General features: G+C 44.4%; 2 protein-coding genes across 2 annotated transcripts; one reads left to right on the top strand and one right to left on the bottom strand.

Moving 5' to 3' along the window:
* Positions 1 to 2,767: 2,767 nt before the first annotated feature.
* On the bottom strand, positions 2,768 to 14,129 carry fbxo15 (F-box protein 15; the record flags this gene model as incomplete). Its single annotated transcript, XM_083662988.1, has 9 exons — positions 2,768 to 3,037; positions 5,241 to 5,365; positions 5,834 to 5,979; positions 6,953 to 7,038; positions 7,909 to 8,035; positions 8,490 to 8,687; positions 11,738 to 11,977; positions 12,197 to 12,301; positions 13,993 to 14,129. The coding sequence occupies 9 exons, from the start codon at positions 14,127 to 14,129 to the stop codon at positions 2,768 to 2,770; spliced, it is 1,434 nt and encodes a 477-aa protein (XP_083519114.1).
* A 5,584-nt stretch (positions 14,130 to 19,713) lies between these two features.
* Positions 19,714 to 21,150, top strand: cbln2b (cerebellin 2b precursor; the record flags this gene model as incomplete). The annotated part of the gene is made up of 3 exons (XM_083655735.1): positions 19,714 to 20,082; positions 20,707 to 20,826; positions 20,953 to 21,150. The coding sequence occupies exons 1-3, from the start codon at positions 19,795 to 19,797 to the stop codon at positions 21,148 to 21,150; spliced, it is 606 nt and encodes a 201-aa protein (XP_083511861.1). The 5' UTR covers positions 19,714 to 19,794.
* Positions 21,151 to 23,801: the final 2,651 nt, after the last annotated feature.

The following is a 23,801-nucleotide window of genomic DNA, read 5'->3' as shown; positions in this document are numbered from 1 at the left end:
CAATTGTGCATCTCGTGACAAAAGCCAATTCATCACCCCATACTGTAGCCTGTCTCTTTCCCCACTGGCTCGGTTCCCCCAAATGAATTTGGACACAGTGTCAAGGTAGTTGGTGAGGTGTGAGGAGAAATAAGCATCTTCTCTAGGTGATGGTGACCCCCACTGAGAATCGGAAGGGAAGCATCTGAAATCCCATTACCCCAAGGCCAGACTTGCTTTATTGCCATCAGCAGCAAGGCACCTGTTTCCAACAAATGCTCCCAAACTAATTCTCTCTCTATTGCGAGACTTGCTCAGCAGGGTGTGGAGTCCACACCCTGCTGGGCAAGTCTCGCAATAGAGAGAGACAACTGTGGACATTCAAATCACTTTTCATCCAAAAGTGATTGCGTAAAGGGCTGACAATGCAATTGAGGTAATGGCAGTCAGTGCTAAGGGAAACTGCCATGACAAGAGGAAAACACTGAACAAAACGAATAGGACGAATCAGCGTGACGTCACTGCCACCCAAAAATACGCGGCAGTTAACCAGTATGAGTTGTGCCAAACAAACGTTAATATCTCAAAAAGTATCACATCGCTTATATTTTTGACATTCTGTGTGAGAGCAGATTTAGCTCAAGAGTTTGATGTATAATAATATGCATGTTGTGTTAAAGTTGTATGAACTGTCGCAGTTTTTTTAAATTGTAAACACGGTCAGCCGGCTAGAGTCAGATGCTCAAACTCAGGCTCCATAGGGTTCCATTGCCGTTGCCACCCAGTGACGCGGTTTGTTTACCAAAATGCTGCTCGGCTGAGCCCTCGTATTGACCTGGAATCTGGATAATACAAAGCAGCAGAACTGTCATGTAGCTAGTGGTTATATTCAAACATCTATTTACCACATAACCACCTCTTTTTTTTTTATCCTGTAAAAACACAAGCACAATTTTGTCAAAAACTTACTTCTAAAGTCTTCAAACTGCCAACAGAGAAGAGTTGTTGCAAACAGTAACACGTTTGGCATCTACTCGAGCCACTGGACCCCAGAAGAAGCAGCAGTTCAGGGAACACTGCAGCAGAGGAAATACATCACTAGGCAGAGGTGGCAAGCTGTACCACAGTTTCTCAAACTAAGCAGAAGAACTGGAAGAGAGGAAGAACCTTAGTTCCCTATAGAATTTTACAATATGGAGGCATCTAGTACAGTAGGATTAAATTCAATATTGGAGTAACCATACATTTTATTGGCTGGTTGAAGACATGCATCTGTGTGGTGTGAGGACATGGAAAATAAAGTAATGTCCGCACAATGGATTTGCTCCCGGTCAGTTTACTAGTGTTTCGATCTACAAAGGATCTTCATCAGATGATCTTCTTCATCTGATGAAGATCCCTGTAGATCGAAACGTCAATAAACTGACCGGGACCAAATCCAGTGTGCGGAGTCGCGGACATTACATTATTTAAGTTATCGTTTATTTGTCCTGCACCAGATACACTGAGCTGAGGTGCACGCTCTTCCTCCTTCTGTGTGAGGACATAATTTCAAATTCAACTTGATCTCACACAATTCTGTGAAATCAGCAGTACTTGGTCATAACGAGCTGTTGAAGTGCAACTGAAAGTTAAATAGGATAACAAATGTGGAAATCCAGCAAGACTGAATTTGACTTTTTGTTTACGGCACAATAACCACAGTATGTTGGCAGAACTGGGCTCCTAATACATTCAGTTACTGTAAATCTATTGTTAAGGATCAGACGTCCTTTTAGCTAATTTTTGTGGAAAATACTGTGTGACATGTTGTGGCAGGGTTAAGCCAAAGTCTAGGTGCAATGTCAGGATAGTGTAAGTGAGCATAAAGTTACATTTTGAGCTTTCTGAAGGTGCTGAACGTCAAGGAACTATCTCTGATAGAGGTTTCCACTTGTTAGCCCCTGGATAGCTCACCCACCCCTTTTCCTCTAACATCAAGCAGGGTTTCTGCATAAGGACCCTAAATGGCACAAGGGATAGTTCCATCAGATCCTGTTCACCAGTAAAATAACCACTTTTCATTATGTAAAGATAGATGGTATTTGATTCATTAGACCTCTTGCAGAATGGTAATCACAGTACACAATAGCCTGAGGGATATTGGAAATGACCTGAATCACCTCTAAGGCACACATTTCTATTTAAATATAAAGTAGAGGGTATAAGATGGAATATTCAATGTGCATTCTAATATGCTACGGGGTCTGATCTGTTGTCACCATGATAAATATCCACATAATACTGTATGCATGTCTACGCTATGTGACTTTAAATCCAACAAAAAGGTTGACATTCAACCCTTCGGGCTATAATGTATATGCAAGCTGCGTTTGTGTTAGCGGACTGCATAGATATGATGAAGTTTGAAGTTTAAAAAAAGGCTTGCAAAAGCAATAATACATTTACTGCATTATGAACAAATTACAAATGATGAAATGTTTTTATTTGAGTCCAAACTCCAGGACTAACAGATGAAGCTCTCCAAGCTTGTAATATATTTTCTTTTCTCTACATTCTTACAGAATGCGATTCATTTTCTTTCGTGTTGTGTGTAACAAATACACAAGCTATGCACAAAGCATAAAGTTGTCGACAAATAATATGAATAATTCAAAAATATATAAAGCAAAGTCGCAGTATCAAAACTGCCAAGTTGAAAAAACAGCAACTCGACACAAATCGCAGAACATAAACTGAAATGATCAGTTTTCAAGAGGAACTCGGTGCAGCAGGAAAAACTGCAGGTTCACAGGTAATCTCGACCAAAATACTTGTTGACTTTGTCCACGGCCAAATAGACAAGGAGGCCAACAAGGTAGAACTGCTTTTGTTCCTTCATCCATACGAGCTTAATCTTCACCATGCCTTCGGAGTCGTTGTAGTGGATCAGGAAGTGCTCGCCGTCGTAGTCGAAGGAGACGGGACTCTTGGCCGGCACCATGAAAACCTGTGAGCTCACACACCAGAAGGGCTTCTGGGACTCGTCCAGCAGAGTCATACTCATCATGCAGCACCTCTACCCATACAGGAAGGGAGGCAAGAAGAAAGACACAACAAAAGCGAAGTTTGAACACCTCTTTTCTATGTAAACGATCAATGTTAAAACTAGGGCTGGGACTTTAACGCCTTAATTGCGATTAATTAATTACAGAAAAATGAACGCGCTAAAAAAATGAACGCATTTTAATTGCACTTTATTTTTGCACTCCAGAGACCACTGAACGTCTCTCTGTGGATGTCACTCAATGCACAACGTGCATTGAGTGACGTCAGACAACAAAGCCCCACATGTAGTAGGGAAGTGCGCTGTAGGCTAACGACAAACATGGAAGACGCAGATGAGAACGCGTTGCTTGGCCCGGTGGATGGGAAGTTTAGATTTAAAAAACTCCCTGATGGAAGCGTGGATAAGAACACGGTTGTGTGCAAATTGTGCAACAAGGAATTTGCATATTCAAGGCAGCCTCCGGTATCACCTCAATGCTAAACATGTTGCATCTGCCTGGAAGCCAGAGCTAACGTTAACTTAGCCACTGATCATGCTAACATTAGTCCTAGTCCTAGCACGAGCATGCAGAGCCGCCAACCCACACTCGACCAGATGACGGGGTTCAGAGCCAAGATGAGTAAGTCCACGTCTGACAAGTACAAATACAGCAATATGTATTGTCTATTCATTGATTCACTCATATACCAAAATCCATTTGAATTGAAAAATGTTGCTTCTTGTATCAAATACTGATATGCAATTAAAATGCGATTAATTTAGATGAATTAATTACAAAGCCTCTAATTAATTAGATAATTTTTTTTAATCGAGTCCCACCACTAGTTGGGGTTTAGTAAAAATGACAGACAATGACATTTCAGCCTTAAAGCGTCTGGCATACTCTTCGCGCACGCGCTGGAGGCGGGGCTCCGAGGAGGGCACGCGCACTCTGCGCGGGCCAAAACAGCACAGTCAGTGCGCAGCTTGCTCCTCCCACCCCCCTCCGCCTGTGGAAGCCCCAGGGGAAAATGGCGGCGATTAGTGGCAGGCAGTCTGAATGAAATTGAATGTAACGTTCCCAATTCTATGTATTCAATTCTAAAAAACGACCCTCAACATTTGGGAAGGCTAAGCCACACAACTAGTTTGTTATAATCGAACATCATGCTTCGAACGCGACTTTACGACGATGAGAGGACGGTGAGGACTCAATCACAGCAGATATCTGCTGATAGCCTACCACGGAGATCTCACAGGCACAGGCAGCAAAACCCGACGCGCTGATAGAAAAATCTCCATGGACGCGCCGCGCTGCGCTCAGGCCTCGCCCCCCGACACGCCCCGTGCGATGATGTCAAAATCGCCGCGCGCCCTACTGTATGCGCTTGGCTGGGCGCGAAGAGTATGCCACAAGCTTTAAACAGCTACGAGGATCTTTCATTTTGTGGTGATTTTAGTGGCCCCAGTGGACAAAAGCGGTAGTGTTTTCACGGCACGAAGATAGCATTTCTTAAACACAGTCTTATCCCGCTGTGACTGCAGTGGGCTGTTGGAGTCACGGCAGGCCAGGCAGGGCTTCTTCGAGTCAGCAAGCTGTTTTATTTACTGCATCCGGTCGACGATATTGGTTTATTCGCCGGCCGGAACGAGAAATCGCCGAGCTCCTCGCCGATGCTCTCATTTGCTGATGTAGACAAGATGTGAGGTATCAGTATTAAAGGGATACTCCAACATTTTTGGGAGATTCGCCTATTTGCCATATTCCCGATAGTAAAACTAGAATGTAGATGCCTTTCGCTTCCCTGTGCGTGCATTATAAAGTGCATTTCACCCCTCCTGCTAGTGATTTTAGCACTACAATAGTGACTTGTGTACTCCACGCGATGAAATAATAATCCAACGTTACGGGGAAACGGTCATTTTCGAAGTAAATACATACCAGGAAGTCTGATGACTACACACAGCGCATGCGCCTCAGGCAAATGTGGATGTACCTTTGGTTCCGCCACATTAGTTCTGGCTAATGGATTTACTTCAAAAAATTACAATTTCCCATAACTTTGTAAAAAGAAAAACAGAATTCTCCTTTCACCCAGCAAACATCCATTAGGCTGGACTGAGTATGTTCTTATAAGTTCAGAGACAGGAAATGAGTGATCCTAACTCTGTGCTATACTTTTAAAGTGTATTATTTTATTTTATTTTTACTATACCAAACAGACAGTTGTACCTCCACTGTGCCCTTAAGCTCCTCGCACTTCCAGGGCAGGTTGATGGTGCTTGGCAGGAGCATGTGCTGTGACAAATTGGTCCTGCCAATGGCTGTCAGCTGGATTAGGCCGTCTTCGATATGTTCTGGTCAATGACACACAGCCAAGAGGGTCATCCAAGTACATTCACCTCACAAACAGGGTATCAGAAAGCCAAATTCAACTGTTTACCTCCCTTTTAAATTTGACTCCCTTAAATTTATATCATATAATTAAACATTTTCACACTTTTTAATGACCCCTTTATATTGCCAGTAGTATTTTTTTTTTTTGCATGTTTTTTTTTAGCGGGGGGTTCCTATCTGGAGGATACCCCAGGGGACCTCGAGGAGAACATGCAAACTCTGCACACAGAAAGGGCCATTTTGGCAAGCCCACCTGGACAGCAAGCACTGAGGACATGGGGGTGGGGACACACCCTCAGCACCCACAGCGTCCCAGGGTGGGAATCGAACCCAGGACCTTCTTGCTGTGAGGCAACAGCGCTACTACTGTGCCACCGCCAGTAGTATTTCATATTGTCAGTTTGTAAATATGAGTAAAAATAATTTACCTTTCCGGGCGAAGAGCTGGGGGAAGTGACCGGACATGATCTCCTTCTCAGTGTTGTGGAGAACAATGTGTAGTGAGTAACCATGGAGACCATATTCGGGGTCTATGTCATCAGAAGGGGCTTTGTCCACTGGCTCGGAGTAGGGGCTGCAGGTGGGGGGGGTGAGTGAGAAGTAGAGGAAAATGAAGTGAACAACATTTCAGAGATTCAGGACAATTTTCAGTGGATTCCTTCGACTGTAGGTGCTGGTGCTGTATGTAGCATTGTGCTCTCACCAGTAACCAGGAGAGGGGGCTGTGCCCACACTATGCTCAAGTACAAGACTCACAATAGGTGGGGCTACATCATTTTGCAAATCACTCACTATTCACTCACCATGTATCTGACAATCCACACACTATGTTGTTGTGATTTGCATCTCATCCAAAAACATGCATAAAGGATTCACAACATTTGGAAACAAATCTATATTAAGTCACCTTTTGCCACACAAGGGAATGTTTACTATGCCCAAAGATAGATCAAAGCCTAAAGATGCAGCAGGTGCATGCTTCAAATATTGCTTCTAATGGCCCAAAGCACAGTAAAAACACCCAACCTCCTTAATGGGCGTTCTCAACGCCAAACCGCGGTCCATACATTTGGAACCACAGTGAGCTTTGACTCATTTACAGGCTTTAACTGGTCAGGTGATTCAGCTGGTAGCATACAATGTCAAACATATCAACATTGTCGTCTACTAGCTCTATTCACTGCTTTTCAATCATGTGCCATCGTATCCTAGGAGCATGCAGGTCTTCCTTCCACCCAAATAGTAGTAGCTGGTCTACTAACTGGTCTACAAATATGAGAGGCAGACTGTAGCAGAGGCCATCTTTGATATGACTTTGAAGAGAATGTGACACACACGTTGCAGTGGTGAAATGCAGGTGCCAGTCAGTGCTGCTGACGCGTCAAATCGGATGCCCGCATTGCATCACAGATGGGTCACATCAGGAGCACCAAACTACTCATGTCAATTATCGCATCCTTTGCATTTGGGCCCCAAGCATCTGTTGGCAATGCAGTGCCCGCCATATATGCAAATGAAGAGGAGGTGCCTGCCAGAGGGTAGCCTACCAGACAGAGGATCCCAGGAGACTCTTCTCCAACAGCCTGTGGAAGTGGAGGCTGACCATGGCAAAGGCAATAGAGGGGCTCTGACCCTGCAAGACACAGACATCAGCTTAGCTTTTTTTTGCATAGTGTACATTTTCCTATTTCTTTTGCTCATTTTGCTGCCTAATTCAAATAAGTCACATTTGGTTAAAATTCCACTGATCTCATCCATATAGAGAGCCCCAGGAATGAGTCCGGAAATCATCGCTGCTAACACTCCTGGTTCTTCACTGTTTTCGCCTATGGGGACTTTTGAATGGGTTTTTGGCGCGATGCTTCTAATACGGTCTCTGGGCAACGCAAGATTAATCAAACGCGAACCAGTGTTTAGTAATATCATCTTCACACGAGGACTTTTATCAGTTTTGAAGCTTTTACGTGCCGTTAAAAGGGCAGCTAGCTAGCAAACGGCTAAATGAGACTACACTTTTGAGTCGATGGGGATATATACGTCAATAACGTCATCACTTCAAAGGACGAACACGGAAATTATCTTCCCTCACCTGGTTCAGCCCGTTCAGCCCGGGGTAATCAGTGCACACATCCAACAACAGTCCAGGTTGAGTGCTGATGTGACGTGGAAGCCTATGCGACAGTGTGTAGTTCTGGATTAGCTTAGCTCGAGCTTTTTACTTCTAGGGCTCGCATTTACGTTACAAAACTCATGAAAGTGGTCCTCATGTGTGAAGATTATCCGACTGAACTCTGGTTCGCGTTTGATTAAGCTTGCGTTGCTCAGAGACCTTATTTGAAGCATCGCGGCAAAAACCCATTCAAAAATCCCATAGACAGAAACAGTGAAGAACCAGGAAGTCCGGGACTTCCGCGTTCTGACTACAAAAATACATCATCCCTGGGGCTCTCTATTTAGCCACAATAAGATAACAAATTATGTCACATGCTTTGGTTGGAATTACCCTCCAGACGCCAAGGACGATGCCAGGCTGTAGACGTATCAGTCTGACCAATTTGTCCCTGCACCCAACCTGTTCAGCAGATCCAGTCTCCATATCGAACTTGGCGATGAGGGAGCGCCATCCAGGTCTGACAGGCCAAAGGGGAAAAAATATGTTATGGAGAGGAGAGGGGAGGAGATGAGATGAGGAGAGGAGGAGAGGAGAGGAGAGAGGAGAAGAGGAGAGGAAGAGGAGAGGAGAGAGGAGAAGATAAGAGGAAGAGGAGAAGAGGAGAGGAGAGGAGAGAGGAGAAGAGGAGAGGAGAGGAAGAGGAGAAGAGGAGAAGAGGAGAAGAGGAGAGGAGAGGAAGAGGAGAGGAGAGAAGAGGAGAGAGGAGAAGAGGAGAGGAGAGGAAGAGGAGAGGAGAGAGGAGAGAAGAGGAGAGAGGAGAAGAGGAGAGGAGAGGAGAGGAGAGAAGAAGAGAGGAAGAGGAGAAGAGGAGAGGAGAGGAGAGAGGAGAAGAGGAGAGGAAGAGAGGAGAGGAGAGGAGAGGAGAGGAGAGGAGATGAAGAGGAAGAGGAGAGGAGAGGAGACGGTCTTACTTCTTTATGCTGGGGCAGCTGGGGGTTGTCCGGACACCGTGGAGCTCGAGGGTGGAGATGTTGTAGTAGGAGGGCCAGCGGCCTTTGCTCCAGCATACAATCACAGAGGACTCAAAGAAGTGCAGCTGGCTCTGCTCAAATGTCCCCTCATGCCCTGACTTGTCAGATACCGTCAGCTGCCAGGTGACACCCATCTTTCTAGAAGAAGATGATGCAATGCAACGAGAAGATATGACAGATGTTTCAGGTATGGCAATACAAGCACACATTCACATGTGTGGGGGAGGGAGAGTTTGCTCACAAGATCATTTGTGAGCTGCTAGTTTGCAAATAAACAATGCGGAAATTCGTTTTTGGAATTACCTCAAGTCAGCTATGACTGGGCCATAATTGGCATTGTTGTACCAAAAGCCAACTCATTATATAATTATTAATATTTGTAATATAGCATAGATCACTGGTTCTCAACCTGTGGTACAGGGCGCACCCCCTCCCTCCCTGTCTGTGCAGCCTGATCATTTCTGAGGTGGTACTTGATGTAAAAAGGTTGAGAACCACTGGCATAGATAATTGTCCTCTGCTGTTACAGCTCCACCAAACTCTTTTAATCACGAAAACCATTTTGGCACACCTTTTGACAGCAGCGATGTCTATGGTGACTCTGGCGAAGCTACACTTAATTAAATAAATGATATGCAATAGCTGAAATGAGACCACAGCTGTTGTGACAAATCTCTTGATCCAATTCTGTCCAAAACTGTGATTCAGCGATGCCCCCGCTGTGATGCAGCCGCTGTCAAGCTGAGGCGCCATCCAATATCAATTAAGTAGAGGAATAAAACTAAGAACCAGAGCGCCCCAGGAGGCCTCAGGTGACTCGAGGGATTTCACTCCCCATTGTCTGTATGTCCGATGTCTTGTGAAATGATTATTACCAAGGTAAATCGCAGGCGCGTGTCTCTAACAGACAAAACCCCCACGGGGAAAAGTCTGGGTTGGTGAGGGGGGCGGGGAAGGGTTGTGTGTGTGTGTGTGTGTGTGTGTGTGTCTGTGTGTGTGCATGTGAGGGGTGTCCAAGTAATTTATTTCAACAATTCAGACATCCTCTGCAAAGAACACAATTATTTCTACTTCCCCTCTGTACCTCAGCGGCTGCCACAGAGCTCAAAATTGAGTGCTGCACAGCTTCTAATGCGAGGTTATAAAAACACAGCAGAGAGCACGGTGAGGGAGTCTTCCCCTGTGCGCTCAGCTGGCAGCCCCCCTGAGCACGCAACGCATCAGACAGAGACCTCCTCTCTCACCTTTAATAAGAAAGTGTCATTAAGTGTGAGAGGGAAAACAAACCATGTTTTGTGTTTGATTGCCAGCGGTTGGGATCGTCCTCTGGTTTCTACCCTTAAACTGTCATAACAGCGGTTTGGATCGTCCTCTGGTTTCTACCCTTAAACTGTCATAACAGCGGCTTGGATCGTCCTCTGGTTTCTACCCTTACTGTCATAACAGCGGTTGGGATCGTCCTCTGGTTTCTACCCTTAAACTGTCATAACAGCGAGGATAGAGACACTGCGGAACACACCATCATTCAGAAACCATGCCCAACAGGGGGGGGAAACACAAAGGACCAACTATCTAACTACCTAACTAACCGGGCGAACAAAGGAACTATCGTCAGATACAGATAGTTTTGCAGATATCTTGGAGGAACTGGCTAGTGTCAAATAATGAGACGTGTGCATTTACTTAATTCATTTGAACTGCGAACGAGACGTGAGCTGATCTCAACGTTTGTCTGCTGACTTTCTGCTTCCTGAAACTCCCCCCCCAATCCTGGCGTTCTCCTATGTCGCGTGTTGCACACAAAGATCTTATATACGGAAGATGAACACTCCAACTTACTTCATTGACAGCTAGATCCACATTTTTCTTCTCAACGGCTCCCTTGTTTTGCTCGGGAGTACAAAAAAACTTTAATTGGTGATTGTTTACATTTTACATTACATTTTACAACTTTTAGCTACGTTTAATTCAAGGAAAATGACGCTGGTCTATGGGAGTGAATGGAGCACTTTCCCCTGTGATGGGCGTGGCCTATTTCATGCAGTGTCTCTATGGAGCGCCGCGCTTTACCTTTGCGGTGTGAGCCAGGAAGAGTGCACAATACCGCGGGGGTTCCCATGACAGCTCACAACAGCTGCTGCCCATTGTCAAACAGACAAATACAAGTGATAGAGACGCTGCATAAAATAGGCCACGCCCATCACGGGGGAAAGCTCTCAATTCACTTCAATACACCAGCGTCATTTTCCTTGAATTAAACATAGCTAAAAGCTGTTGTGTGGTGGGCTGCGGAGACAACAAATGTAAAAAATCGCCATTGAGAATTGGCGAGAAGAAAAATGTGGGTCTAGCTGTCAAGGAAGTAAGTTGGAGTGTTCATCTTCCGTATATATGATCTTTGTGTGCAACACGTGACATAGAAGAACGCCAGGATTGGGGGGGGGGAGTTTTTGTTTTCCCCCGTTTTGGGCGTGGTTTCTGAATGATGATGCACTCCGCAGTGTCTATTGTAAATTAACCTTGCGAGGCAGCTGGATTCACGGCGCGAGAAATCCATCTTGCCGCGCTCCAAGCTACTGGTTTACTGTAACTCCGCCCCCGCAGTGGCGGCCGTACCAATCAGCATCCAGGGGCAGTTACTGGTGGGATTTAGGTGTGACGACAGTGTGAAGAGAGCCTGTGACAACCGGTGATGGACACATGGTTCATCCAATCACCTGTCAGGTATTTTTGAATGCGCCTGCCCTTTTCCAAAACAGTTTTCAAAGACGCCGTCCAAGATGGGTTACGTGTAACAAACCATCTGGCAGCATCGGGTTCATTGTACATATGAGGTCAACCAAAACCATTTATTCGGTTGTCCTATAAAAACACCTGTCCATCGAAAGGATGCAAAGTAACAAATTGTAACACAGAAATGTAACGGACATAAGACTTCAAAAGGATTCCCCAGTGTTTGATTTTGAACAGAGACCTGTGGCATTTAGCGTCAAGCAGTTAGATAGAAGTTGAACACTCGTGTTTGAATACACAGCACATAGTGAGCATTTGAATAGCTTAACAAGCAACACTTTCAAAGATACTAAGTGTCTAGTATGTGAAATCAAGTGCTTAGTAAGTACAGAATGCAAATCATACAGTACAACTCAAGTACTTCAAAAGTGTTTTTGCCTGAGCCCGTCTCTTACTTGAGGACCCACTGTGTCTTCAAGGGCAAGCCGGTGTACGGGCTGATGTCCCGAAGCTCTCTCTTCCACCTGTACATGTCGTATCCAGTTGCGGTCCTGAAGTACAGCCCCTTCCAGTAGCCCGCGGTCCGATCCCGCACCTCCACTGTGGCCAGATTCAGCACCACCTCGTCCATGCACTTCGGCCTCCATCTTTGACTCTTGCCAAACTCTGACATGTACATCTTCTGCCATATGGATCTACAGTGGAGGAAAGTTAGAGCCAGACAGACAGGTGTAGAGGAGTCAGACCGCTGTGAGTGGAAACAGCTGAAGAAAGACATCATTCATCGAATTATTTTGTGAGTATTTGCTTATAGGGCTCTCATGTGGGCAGTTCCTTGACATATGGTGGCCCCCATTGGATAACATTCTGATTAACTGTGCTGAGGGCATTCATGAGAGCTTTTGCAGACTTACTCACGATTGCTGAGCTGATAGAAGAGCTTGTTGACGTGGCTGATGCAGAAAAGCGAGGAAGCATCCAGGTATGACAGAATCTTAATCAGGATCTCAGATGGAAGTCTAAGGAAAAGGTAAGTAGACGTGACTACAAGAAATTGACCCCAATGTCTCCGTGCCACCTGTGGTTCACTTCAGTGACATACAGTTGTTTTCTTTAGGGGCGCTACGCTAGTGTGTGAAACAAATATACTCTTGACAACTTACTTGGCAATACGCAGCGCTTCTGGCAACATACCCAACTAGCCAACATCAAACAATAATGTTCCCATTCAGTAGATTTGGTATTACAGTATAAAATCCACAGAATAGTCATGATGACTCATACAAATTCCAGGACTCATTTTTTTTAAGCTGCACTACTCTAAGGGCTGCAACTAACCATTATCGATTAATCTGTCAATTATTTTCTCGACTAATTAATTAGTCGTTTGGTCTATAAAATGTCACAAAATAGGAAAATTTCTATCACTTTTTCCCCAAAGCCCAAGATCCTCAAATATCTTCTTTTGTACTCTCAAAACCACTCGGGACTCACGAGGACTGACAGTCACAGTCACTTACAGCGGTTACACTCACACCCATAAACTCACTCCACAACCACTGGGCATCCGGGTCACGGCACCTTGCATTGTGTTGACAGCACTGGCAGCAACCCATGTTAAGGGCTTGCCCAGGGGTGGAGCGGGATTCGATCTGGCGACCTCCTGCTTCCAAAGCGCACACGCTAACCACTAGGCCAAGAGAGCTACGCTCCCTTGGCGGAGCTGGTTAATGGGCCTTTATACTGGGGAGTGAGTTTAACCAACGTACTCGCTACCACTCAGGACTCACAAGGACTCAGTCATTTGGTTACAACTACTGTAAAAAATAATAATAGTGATGATGATAATAAAGGTAATAATAATAATAATAATAGTGATGATAATAATAATAATAATAATAATGGTCCTTCTTGATTGACTTGGACAGTTTGAAATGATGTTTGAACTTGGTGTCTCTCGTCTACTTAACAGTGCATAAACTCACTAGGAAAAGAAACAGGGAGTCATTGCTAAGTTTGGACCCATAGAACAGTGGTTCTCAAATATTTTCACACGAAGGACCCCTAAACTGACAAAAAATAGACCACGGACCCCCATTTGATAGGATTTTGTCCCACGGTCCCCCATATGATAAGATTGATGCTTCGTTGATGTTTTATTACAGAAAGTGTATAAAACCCATGACCAAAATAGTCATTGTGTTACTTATGAATGGAATTATAGCAAAAATAAATTACCCCCATTTTGGCTGGGGACCCCCTGGAATCCCCTCAAGGACCCCTGGGGCTGGGGGTCCCCAAGCCCCCATTTGAGAACCACTGCCATAGACTTACCTCTGCAGACTATTTTCAGGGCAAATAACCGATAGTTTCTGACCATTATTGAACCTGAATTTGGGCAAACAAAAATCAGTGGACAGCTTACCTTACTAGAAAGTTTTGAGTGGAGGCTCGAGGTGATTTGTCTGCCGTTTTGGACAACCTTTTGCTTGTGGAAACATCAGCATTTGGTGCTGTCAGTCTTGACTCGGGACTCCTATGAAACAGACCATCGGTTATTGCTAGCCTCGACGCGAGACCCTCATCGAGGCCAGGTTATTGCAAGTAAGGTATGCTAACGTACAGGCAGCAGTCTTGTCTGAAAATCCTTGTTTATTTATACGCTGAGCTGAGCCAGCATGGGATAATAACATGTCACATGATGCTTCACCTGAGGTCCGCCATTGTAAACTTGGGGCGTCTTTTCTTCTTTTTGGTGGCCTTTCCTCTGCCTTGAAGTGGCTGCTCGGGTTTTCTATCCAGACCCTCTTGGAAACTCTGAAGGAACTGTCCGCGTCCTGTCGCCATGGTGAAGGCAAGTCAAGTTGCAGCTACTAGCAGAGGCAAGCCTTCCGGTCTAGCGATTTCGCCTTCAAAATTAAAACGCACACATTGTATTTGTGTCATTTCAATTAGTCGTCGAACTAGTTATCCCTACAGAGCTAACTTAACGTTATAGCCTAGGTCTAGGTCTCTAGGACATGGAAAATAGGTTACATTACCTGACCACGTGGGATGTGTAGGCCTGATGATAGATAGTTGATACAACGTCACCTGTGGCTGGTCACTGGTGAGATATCGTGTAGGCCTATCCGAGTCAAAAACAACAGATTACAGCTAACCTCGGGTAGCTAACGTTATCAGCTCTGCGTCTGCGCCGACAACAGAGGAGCTCGAGCTCCTTGCTCCTACTGTAGCCTACTACTCTACCTCTTCAGCTGAATTGGTACGCCCAGCATTTTCTGGCTATTTTGAACAAGTGCGGCGTGCCAACAACTGCAAATAGCTAACGGGGTTGGTTATAGGCGTAATTGTAATGTTTATTGATTTTCAATTAATTGGGTTAACGTTGTCAATGTGAGCTAACCTCGCGTCACCAGGCTCTTCTGTGAGCATCTGTAGGTTGGCTATTGAATAAGCGAGCATCTCCTACTTCCGGTATGGCATTCCAAAATGAAACAGAGACAGTCTAGTTCATTTTCTGGTGATGACGTCAAAGAGTCGGCGGTTGACTAGTATGAGTTGTGCCAAACAAACGTTAATATCTCAAAAACTATACATCACATCGCTTATATTTTGACATTCTGAGTGAGAACAGAATTAGCTCAAGAGTTTGATGTAGGCTACTGTATGTCGTGTTAAAGTTGTGTGAACTGTCGCAGTTTTTAAAATGTAAACAGGGTCAGCCGGATAGAGTCAGACACTCAAGTAAGCTCATGCTCTATTATAGCAGGGGTGGGTAAATTTATTTTCCTGAGGGCCATACTGACTTACATCAAGTAAGCGAAGGGCCACACATTGGAGATTACCTGCCAACACATCTGTGAACACACTTTTCACAGAAGTCTCCCTATTTTTAACCCTCTCTCCCGTTGTGATTGGTAATTTCTTGTTAATCTCCTGATATAATAGTGATACAAATCCAATGGCTGTAGCAGATGAAATTTATTAATATAATTCTGCCTTTTATTGAGTTTTTGGGGGTCGTTTTGTTTTTCTTTGAGTCCGGCCCTGGGGCCGCGTTTTGCCCCAGGCCCCAGGCCTCAGGCCCCAGGGCCGCAAGAAATGACTGTAGAACAGTCATTTCTTACACATGAGATTACTTTTAGCCTTTTAGTCATAAATAAAAAGACACATGCTGCTAATAAATAACTTTAATATACCAATCATTCTGTCTTGTGCTGTTGCACCCAGCCATCATAACGCTCCACAGCATCCCTCTGGTCGGAAGCACATGGAAGAACACATAATAGAGAAAGCACGGCGGCCATCTTGGCATTTGCGAAAAAATAATATCACCGGCACAGAATTTGGATAAAAAGAGGCACTTATTAGCAGTATCGAGCTTTCAAACCCTGCCGCCGAGAAGCAATGAACGTACCTTCTGCTTTGGTAGGTAGCTTTGAAATGTTTCTGTGACACTTGTAAATACGTGCGTATCTCCGATTCCGACTGCTTGGGAGTTTTAGCAGCAAGAGTCTACCGTCGGGGAAGGGACTGTGGAGGGGAGATGATGACGTCATATGCCCGAAAAACAGTTCAGAAAGGGGCTAAAATTCTCACAAAGTCACCTGTGATCTAGTCTGACTCACTAGAAGCAGGCTGCAGGTATTCACTCTGCCATTGGCTCCGTGCATTTCAGTCGGGGTGAAGGGAAATCCCTTTCCGCTCCCTGCGTGTCGCTCTCAAATGCCGCCGCCGCTGTGAAACAACAACACTAGCATGCTAGCATGCGAGCAACCTACACGCTGAAAATGGCAAGTTTTGACGAAGATTTGGATTGTACAATAAAGCAAGCCTGCTTGGTACTTTCAATGGATGGTTGTAAAGATAACAGAGCCTTTTTCCCCCACTAGACCAGAGTGACAGTAAGAGGAGCCAGACTCTCTCCTGCCCTGCTCTAGTACAGTGTGAAGCAAGATTACCTGTGATTTGCTGTTTTACAATTCACATATAGTATAAGGCCCATCAAGGCTCCTTATTCACAAAGCAGACATAATATATGTTTAAAACCAGGAGCCCAGTGTGTCTTGTTTGGCTATTTTCTGAAAACAACCCTTTCAAAATAGTCTTACATGAGTTTCATTTGCTTCCACTGCTATTGCCACTACAGCTATGTAGCTGACAAATGTGTATCAGCTAACTGTACCAGGCGCAGTGCTGTTACATGCTGTAACCTTTCTCCGGGTTAGCAATATAGTCGTCATCAGGGAGGCTAGGTGTTAGCCCAACACTAGCAGGGCAGGAAGTGTAAGATTGATGTTATTGTTCTCCTCACACACATGCGAGATAGAGGTCACATCTTACTGATGGAAGGCACAGGAGACACAAAGCACAAGGCAACATTGTAATCTCTTTCTCATGAAGGTTCATGAGAAGAGCCCTCCCAATGGTGTATGAACCTGTTGGAGACGTTGACCTTTGACGACCACACATATTTAGAATACATAGCTGCACATAGACAGACAGACAGACAGACAGACAGACAGACAGACAGACAGACACACACACACACACACACACACACACACACATTTGCATTAACATGGTTGTTTTAGACCTCTTGAGGCACATGGTGCGCCGTGGCGTAACGTCATTGCCATGGGCCCTTTCCAAATATTTGCTCTGGGAATCCCCCTCACCTCCTCCAAACACCAGCACACACACACACACACACACACACACACACACACACACACACAGAGTCGTGGATGGTTAATGTGCGTTGCGTTAAAGAGCCATGGAATAAAAAACTAACCGTGCCTTTCTTCATGGGCCCTTGACACCTCTGGGCCCCTGTGCGCAGTTACGCCTGTGCTGGTACGAGTGCTCAGTGCTTCTTGTTATGGACCTCCACTTTTTAGCACAGGATATTTTCACGTATAATATTTGTATAATGAAACAGCAGATGAAGAATTTAGAACAAACAGAAAAAAGGATAACTCCTACATCTTCCATGCTGACACATTCTGACCTTTTTGTTAAAGATAATCTTTTGGCGTTTTCATGCTTTATTGGACAGGGAGACACAGGAGAGGATTGCTGCAGCAAACGACCGTGGGCCAGATTCGAACCCGAGTCACTGCTGGAAGGACTGAGCCATATGGTACGCACTCTACACGGTGAGGCACCGGGGGACCCCAACAGACTCATTTCTTAACCAAAGTAATAATGTTACGTCGAGGAAAATCAAACACACGTCACGAGGGGAATCATGCTGTTAATGTAGCCTACCGTAGGTCGGGCAATTATCTCTGCCATGCAAATACTTGTGTGCTGTGACTGGAACCGAAAAACAAAGACAGTCAAACTGAGGTGATGTCCCTTTTACATGCAAAAGCAGATGGCTCGCTTTAAGACGTGTCACATGATCGACCTCCTCATTCCTGGGAGCCAGTAGGCTCTGCTAGCTGTCAGGGAAAATAACCGTTGTTGTCAGTCTTGGCCGATCAGCTTGCTTGATGGAAGAGCACACCCTCTTCGGGGCAACAGCAGCCTCTGCTATGGTAATGCCATATAGGCCACATGCCTTTGTCCCCCCCATACTTGACATTTGATGTTTTCCGTCGCTGTGTGTCCTTCTGCAGGCCTGGGGTCAGTTGTGGCTCTCGGATACCTGATGTCACTCTTCTGCATGGCTTGTCAGTCAGCACTGACAGCGCAATGTTTGTCAAATCGGGGTGAGAAAGGGGTCGGAGGGTGTGACAGCGACGGAGCAACCTAAGTCTAAAGTAGTACAAAGTCATGGATCGTTACATCGTGATGTTGGTAGTTGTTTCATCGACATATTTTGTTTTGCGTGAGTCTGAGCAAGTCCAGCATGCATGTTTAATCTGCTATATATCCCAAATCCATCTTTTTTGATTGCATTTGAAATAGATCACAGTCCCCGATGAATGGAGTATTTGCCTCCCTCTCTCTCTATATTTGCATAATTACTGAAGTCAAACAGAGCTCCATACATGATGCGCCAATTAGCATAATGTTTAAGTAAGGAGTGTGACAGCTCATTAGAGAGAGCTAACGTGAGGGTTCAGCACTTCTGAAGCCCACTCTCAGACCCTCAGAGGTGTGGAGCGCTGATAAGGAGCCCTCTACACAGCCCTTCAAAGGATGATTGCATGTCAGGGACGAATTGAAAAGAAAAGGTACAGGGACTGGCTGCAGGTTCTTTGACTGTGAAGCAGGGACTTATGTCAAGTCCCATCACTTGGCATGTTTGTGAAATGTGATGTGAAATGATTTACTCATATTATATCCACTGTTCATCTGAAATGTGCAAGCCAAATAGCGCACAGTTTTATTATTTATTCCTTATACTGTGTGGTCTTTCTTTCTGTACACCTGAAAGGCGGAGGCAGACAAAATCTGCTGTCTAGCCACTGGATGGCGCCCAAGTATCTTTGTTTGACGCATAGAAATGCTCGTTTTAGACTCAAATTAGTAACATACTGTATATTACATGCATGTCGAATCCGCCATGCAACAGCAAGGTTACCCCCTTCATCTCGGATTAATCAGGGAGTGACGTGAGAACCCCACAGCATATAAATTACAGACATTGAGAGCAAGTGATGTGTGCCGTCCCGAGAGGCCCCCTGAGCTCAACACCGAACTGATTAATATGTAAACAAACTCATTACTCCACGCGTGTGCTCTCGATTGTGAGGCGTCTCGTTGCAGTGGTTAGTGGTTACATTACATTCAAAGAATGGGCGTGAATTGTCTCTCTAAGGGAGCCAAGAGACGATTCCTTCTTTGCACCGGCGATCCGAGCGCTCAGTTCAGTCTGCGAGAGACAGAGCATACCAGCGAGATGCATTGCACAGGTAAGCTCCCACATTTACTTTTTCCTCAGTAGGAAATGTCTACCAAGTGTTTGTTTTTCCATTACCAAGAATAAGAACGAGGCTATAGCGGATCGACGGATTCTAATTGTGGATGGAAAATAACTTGTAACTGAAAGAGCTGTGGCGCATAACTGTAACGTTAAGGGGGATATTCTACAGTAGCCTATACACATCATTTTGATCAATATCTGACCAATACAACATGCATAATAATGCCAACAACGTGAACATTTTGATATTTTGCGCATAATAGACTATACATTCGCTTTTACGCACGCTTTACGCACACATAATTTTCTAAGTTTTTTCATGCAACTATGCAAGATCGTTCTTCTAGTATTCTCTAACATAAGTACTTTTTTTACTCTTTAATCACCAGGATTTACAACACCAGCTGTCTGAACACCCCCTTAAAGTCAACTAAGACGCACAGGAGGGTGGGGGGTGAGAGAGCCGGAGAGAGTGAGTGTGTCTGTGTGTCAGAGGGTGTTTGAGGGAGCATCACGGAGAGAGAGAAAGAGAGAGAGAGAGAGAAGGGAGTAAGTCTGGACCAGGTGAACCACTAACAAACCTCCAAGGGGCTGCCGGGTTGTATCAGTGTGCACAGGATCAGCGTTCCGACCATGGTGCCAGCGCGCTTCCCGGGACCCTGTGCCATGCTGGCACTGACCCTCCTCTGGGGATGCGGCTTGGTTCTCTGCCTCGGCCAGAACGACACGGAGCCCATCGTGCTGGAGGGAAAGTGTCTGGTGGTGTGCGACTCGAACCCTTCTGCGGACGGAGGGGTCACCTCCTCACTTGGCATATCCGTCCGCTCCGCCGGCGCAAAGGTGGCTTTTTCAGCCGTGCGTGGAACCAATCACGAGCCGTCAGAGATGAGCAACACGTCTATGACCATCTATTTTGACCAGGTCAGGGGTCTACGGAAATTTGCTAGTAACACATCCCATCAGTCGAATCACAATCTGATTTGTGTCATCAATGTATTGTATTGTTTATCACTTTGACTTCCAGTGTAGGCTATTCGCTGTGGGCGTTCATAACTTGTTAAATGTGATGTTGGCATGTCGCATCGATTTCCTATCAGCACTCATGCTCTGTGTAGTCTGATCCCTAAAAGCCTCCCTAAGGTAAACTGCAGAAAGCTGTTTTGGCTAATTTAATGCTGTGCGTAATTGGCGTAATTTGGAAATGTGGTGCCAAAAATACGGATTATCCACGCATAATCATTTATCACATATGCGTCTTAGGCCTTGGCAGAATTTAGATATATGCTGCATTGCTATTGGTTGGATGTTCCCATGACAAGTTTCACTGCTGAGGTATTTGGATAGCGGCCTATTATTTATTATGCATCACATTGGGAATCAAGTGCAGCCAAAACATTTGGCATATAAGAACAATCATATGACTGATCTGTTCTATTATTGCTAAGGATATCAGGGACAGTTGATTAAAACCAGTTCTGATGTAAAGTAAAGCACGCACCTGGGAAAAACACAACACCCTCTCATTGTGCGCCTTTTTGATCACAGGTTTTAGTGAACATCGGCAACCATTTCGATCTCAAAGCAAGTGTTTTCCTGGCGCCAAGGAGGGGAATATATAGTTTCAGCTTTCACGTGGTCAAGGTCTACAACAGACAAACTATACAGGTGAGCAGATTGCCCTTTTGGTCTTCATCCAAATAACTGAAAATATACATAATTGTAGTTCACCGGCGGAATTGAGTATGAGACTATAAACATTTAGTTTGCTTTTCCCCTTGATCGCACCCATAGGTGAACCTGATGCAGAATGATTATCCGGTTATATCAGCATTTGCCGGTGACCAGGACGTTACGAGAGAGGCGGCCAGCAACGGAGTACTGCTGATGGTTGAACGGGAGGACCGGGTCTATCTGAAGCTGGAACGGGGCACCCTCATGGGCGGATGGAAATACTCCACCTTCTCAGGCTTTCTCGTCTTTCCTCTATAATCTAATAATCTGCGATGACCTACGTCGCACGGGACTCTCCTTATAGGTCGAGGAACAAAAAAACATGCTATTTATTTTGAACTTAAACAACTGTCAGCCAAGGAAGCCGACGAATATCTGTATACCTACACGTCCTATAGTCAAATATGAACGTTTCCTTGGAGTTTCATTATATCCAAATCCATCAGTCAACTTTAACGCAAACTGGATGATTAAACGTATTCGGCGTGCTTGTCGGTTATTTGGATTTTTCTCGCTTGGAAAATAAACTTTGCCAACAGACAAACAGGTGCGCCTGGGCAAAATGGACGGGAGAAGATGAAAAGTGGAAGAACTTGTGTCCTGGACATGCCGAGTGTGTTATGCTCTATTTTATGTTTGTATAGCCTTAAAGAAATTTATGGTTTCCGTCCAAGTGAAGTATACGTATGGAATTATGGACATCAAGAGAAGTGCTTTCACGCCCAAGGCATTTTTTTTTGCACGAATGGAAGTTTTTTGTTTTGTGCTGTCCATGGTGTTGCGTTTGGATGCTGAACATATTGAAAATAAGCCAAATATAGGCCGCCTATTCAGAGTTTATTAAAAGAGGAAAAAAGGCGACATAATTCAGCCACCAGACAATTTAGAGCCCTTTTATTAAAAACATGATATAATTTATAAAGTAGCCTACATATTCACATTATTGTGTGTTCTACATTTCGGATCTGCGTAGCTTTGACTGATTTAATGTTCAGTGACGTTGCTCACCAAATGTACATTGTGGAAATAATAGAAGAATCCCTATATGTCCCGCTTAATAAAATATATTGTATTGTATAGGCTAAGCGCATCTATCACTTTTTATTCACATGACTTTGCACTGACGAGGAATAGACTAAACAAATGAAAGAAACAAAACAACAACAACAACAACACACGCCTCTTCTGGAAGTGAGAGTTTGTAAATGAAGCGAAAGGGCCCACTATCAACTCAATACCGAGTGCGCTGTCCGAGGTGCTGAAACAGACTAGTGGGCTCCTTATTCAAAACACATTGCAGAATGAACAAAAACCGATACACACCTTTTCTCTGAGAGCAGCCCCTACTCTAAATAAAATCACGATCCACTTTGTTGGCGAATTAGATTTCGTAAAGATTAAAATGATAAAAGAAGGGGAAAATACCTACACTGTAGTTGCACCAAAGTTCCTCCCTCCTCGTGATGTGTAAGTTTTTTTTATTGTGATATAGGATGTCAGAGACAATAAGATATTGTTTTGGGTGTACTGGGAAAATCAACCCTGCAGCGCATTCTAAACTCTCCCCCCCCCCTCTCTCATTCTCATTCTCTGCCCCTCTCTCTCTCTCTCTCTCTCTCTCTCTCTCTCTCTCTCTCTCTCTCTCTCTCTCTCTCTCTCTCTCACACACACACACACACACACATGCACAGTCACGTTATCTCCGTCCAACCCAAATCCAGAACCGACATGCTTCAGACAAGACCCTGTACAAGTGCCCTAATCAATATTTTATTTAGTGAATTTTGTAGAATGGCTGCAATGTCAGACAGTTTGGCACTCACCTTAAATTAAACAATTTCCTCCCTCTGATAACGCTTAGAATTAAATATTTTACCAAAGATAATTGAGTTAATCCATAATTCTTTGTATATATACAGTGATGAGTAAAGGAAGATTATAGGGGAAACATACACAATGTACAACATATTTGGGACACACTTCATGAAGTATAGACTGACAATCCAAAAAGCAGACACCAATCACAAGATAGACTGAGATCAAGAGAAGCAGAGACATGTGAGATGTTGATTGTGCAAAATGGGCTGCAACACATTAGAGGAATATGTCCCTAATATGTTGTAGCCTACATTCAGTATAATCTCATATTAGCTCAGAAACAGAGTCAAGAAGGTTTAGGGATGAATTATGGAAGAGTTGCAGTATTTGATTATACAGGTCAAGATTATTGTGCTGTCTCATATAAGATTATTGGCTCAAAAGTTCAAACTTAAAGGGGCACTCCACCGAAAAACAGAGCTGATTTATTTTTGCACATAATCTCACACATATCAGAAAACTGCGCAAACAGTTTTGCAGACATTCATTTAGTTTGACAGTTATTGAGAGTTGATTTGAGTTAAGTTGTGGACCAGTGATGTGAGATTCATGCACAAAATCATCACTGGTCCACAACTTAACTCAAATCAACTCTCATAACTGTCAAACTAAATGAATGTCTGCAAAACTGTTTGCGCAGTTTTCTGATATGTGTGAGATTATGGGCAAGATAAATCAGCATCAGCTCAGTGAAAAGAAATGTTATGTTTGACCAATTTGTGGTTCTTTGTGGCGCATAATGTTAGCTGTATAGCTTTCACCATTTTAGCTTTGGAGACACAGTCATGTGTGCACAAGAGGGCCACACCTTTTAACTTCCTTTAAGCAAGCTGGGCTATGGTGTGCTGACTAAAGCTGCCTTTACCGTAACATGTGAGTCTATGGGGAGATTTCTCTGCTCTAATTGGAAAAACTCATCACAAGTGAAAACTGTGAGCTGTGAAATGACATGTGAATGTCATGTGAAATTGCAAAAATGGATGTCATGCCTTGTGCGTTTTGTTTTGTTTGGATTTTAATTCTGACCCGGG

The sequence above is a fragment of the Poromitra crassiceps genome (genome assembly GCF_964638095.1).
Source record: "Poromitra crassiceps genome assembly, chromosome: 2".
Lineage (NCBI taxonomy): Eukaryota > Metazoa > Chordata > Actinopteri > Beryciformes > Melamphaidae > Poromitra > Poromitra crassiceps.
The sequence above is the reverse complement of the archived record's forward strand: the minus strand, read 5'-3'. Positions and strand labels throughout refer to the sequence as shown.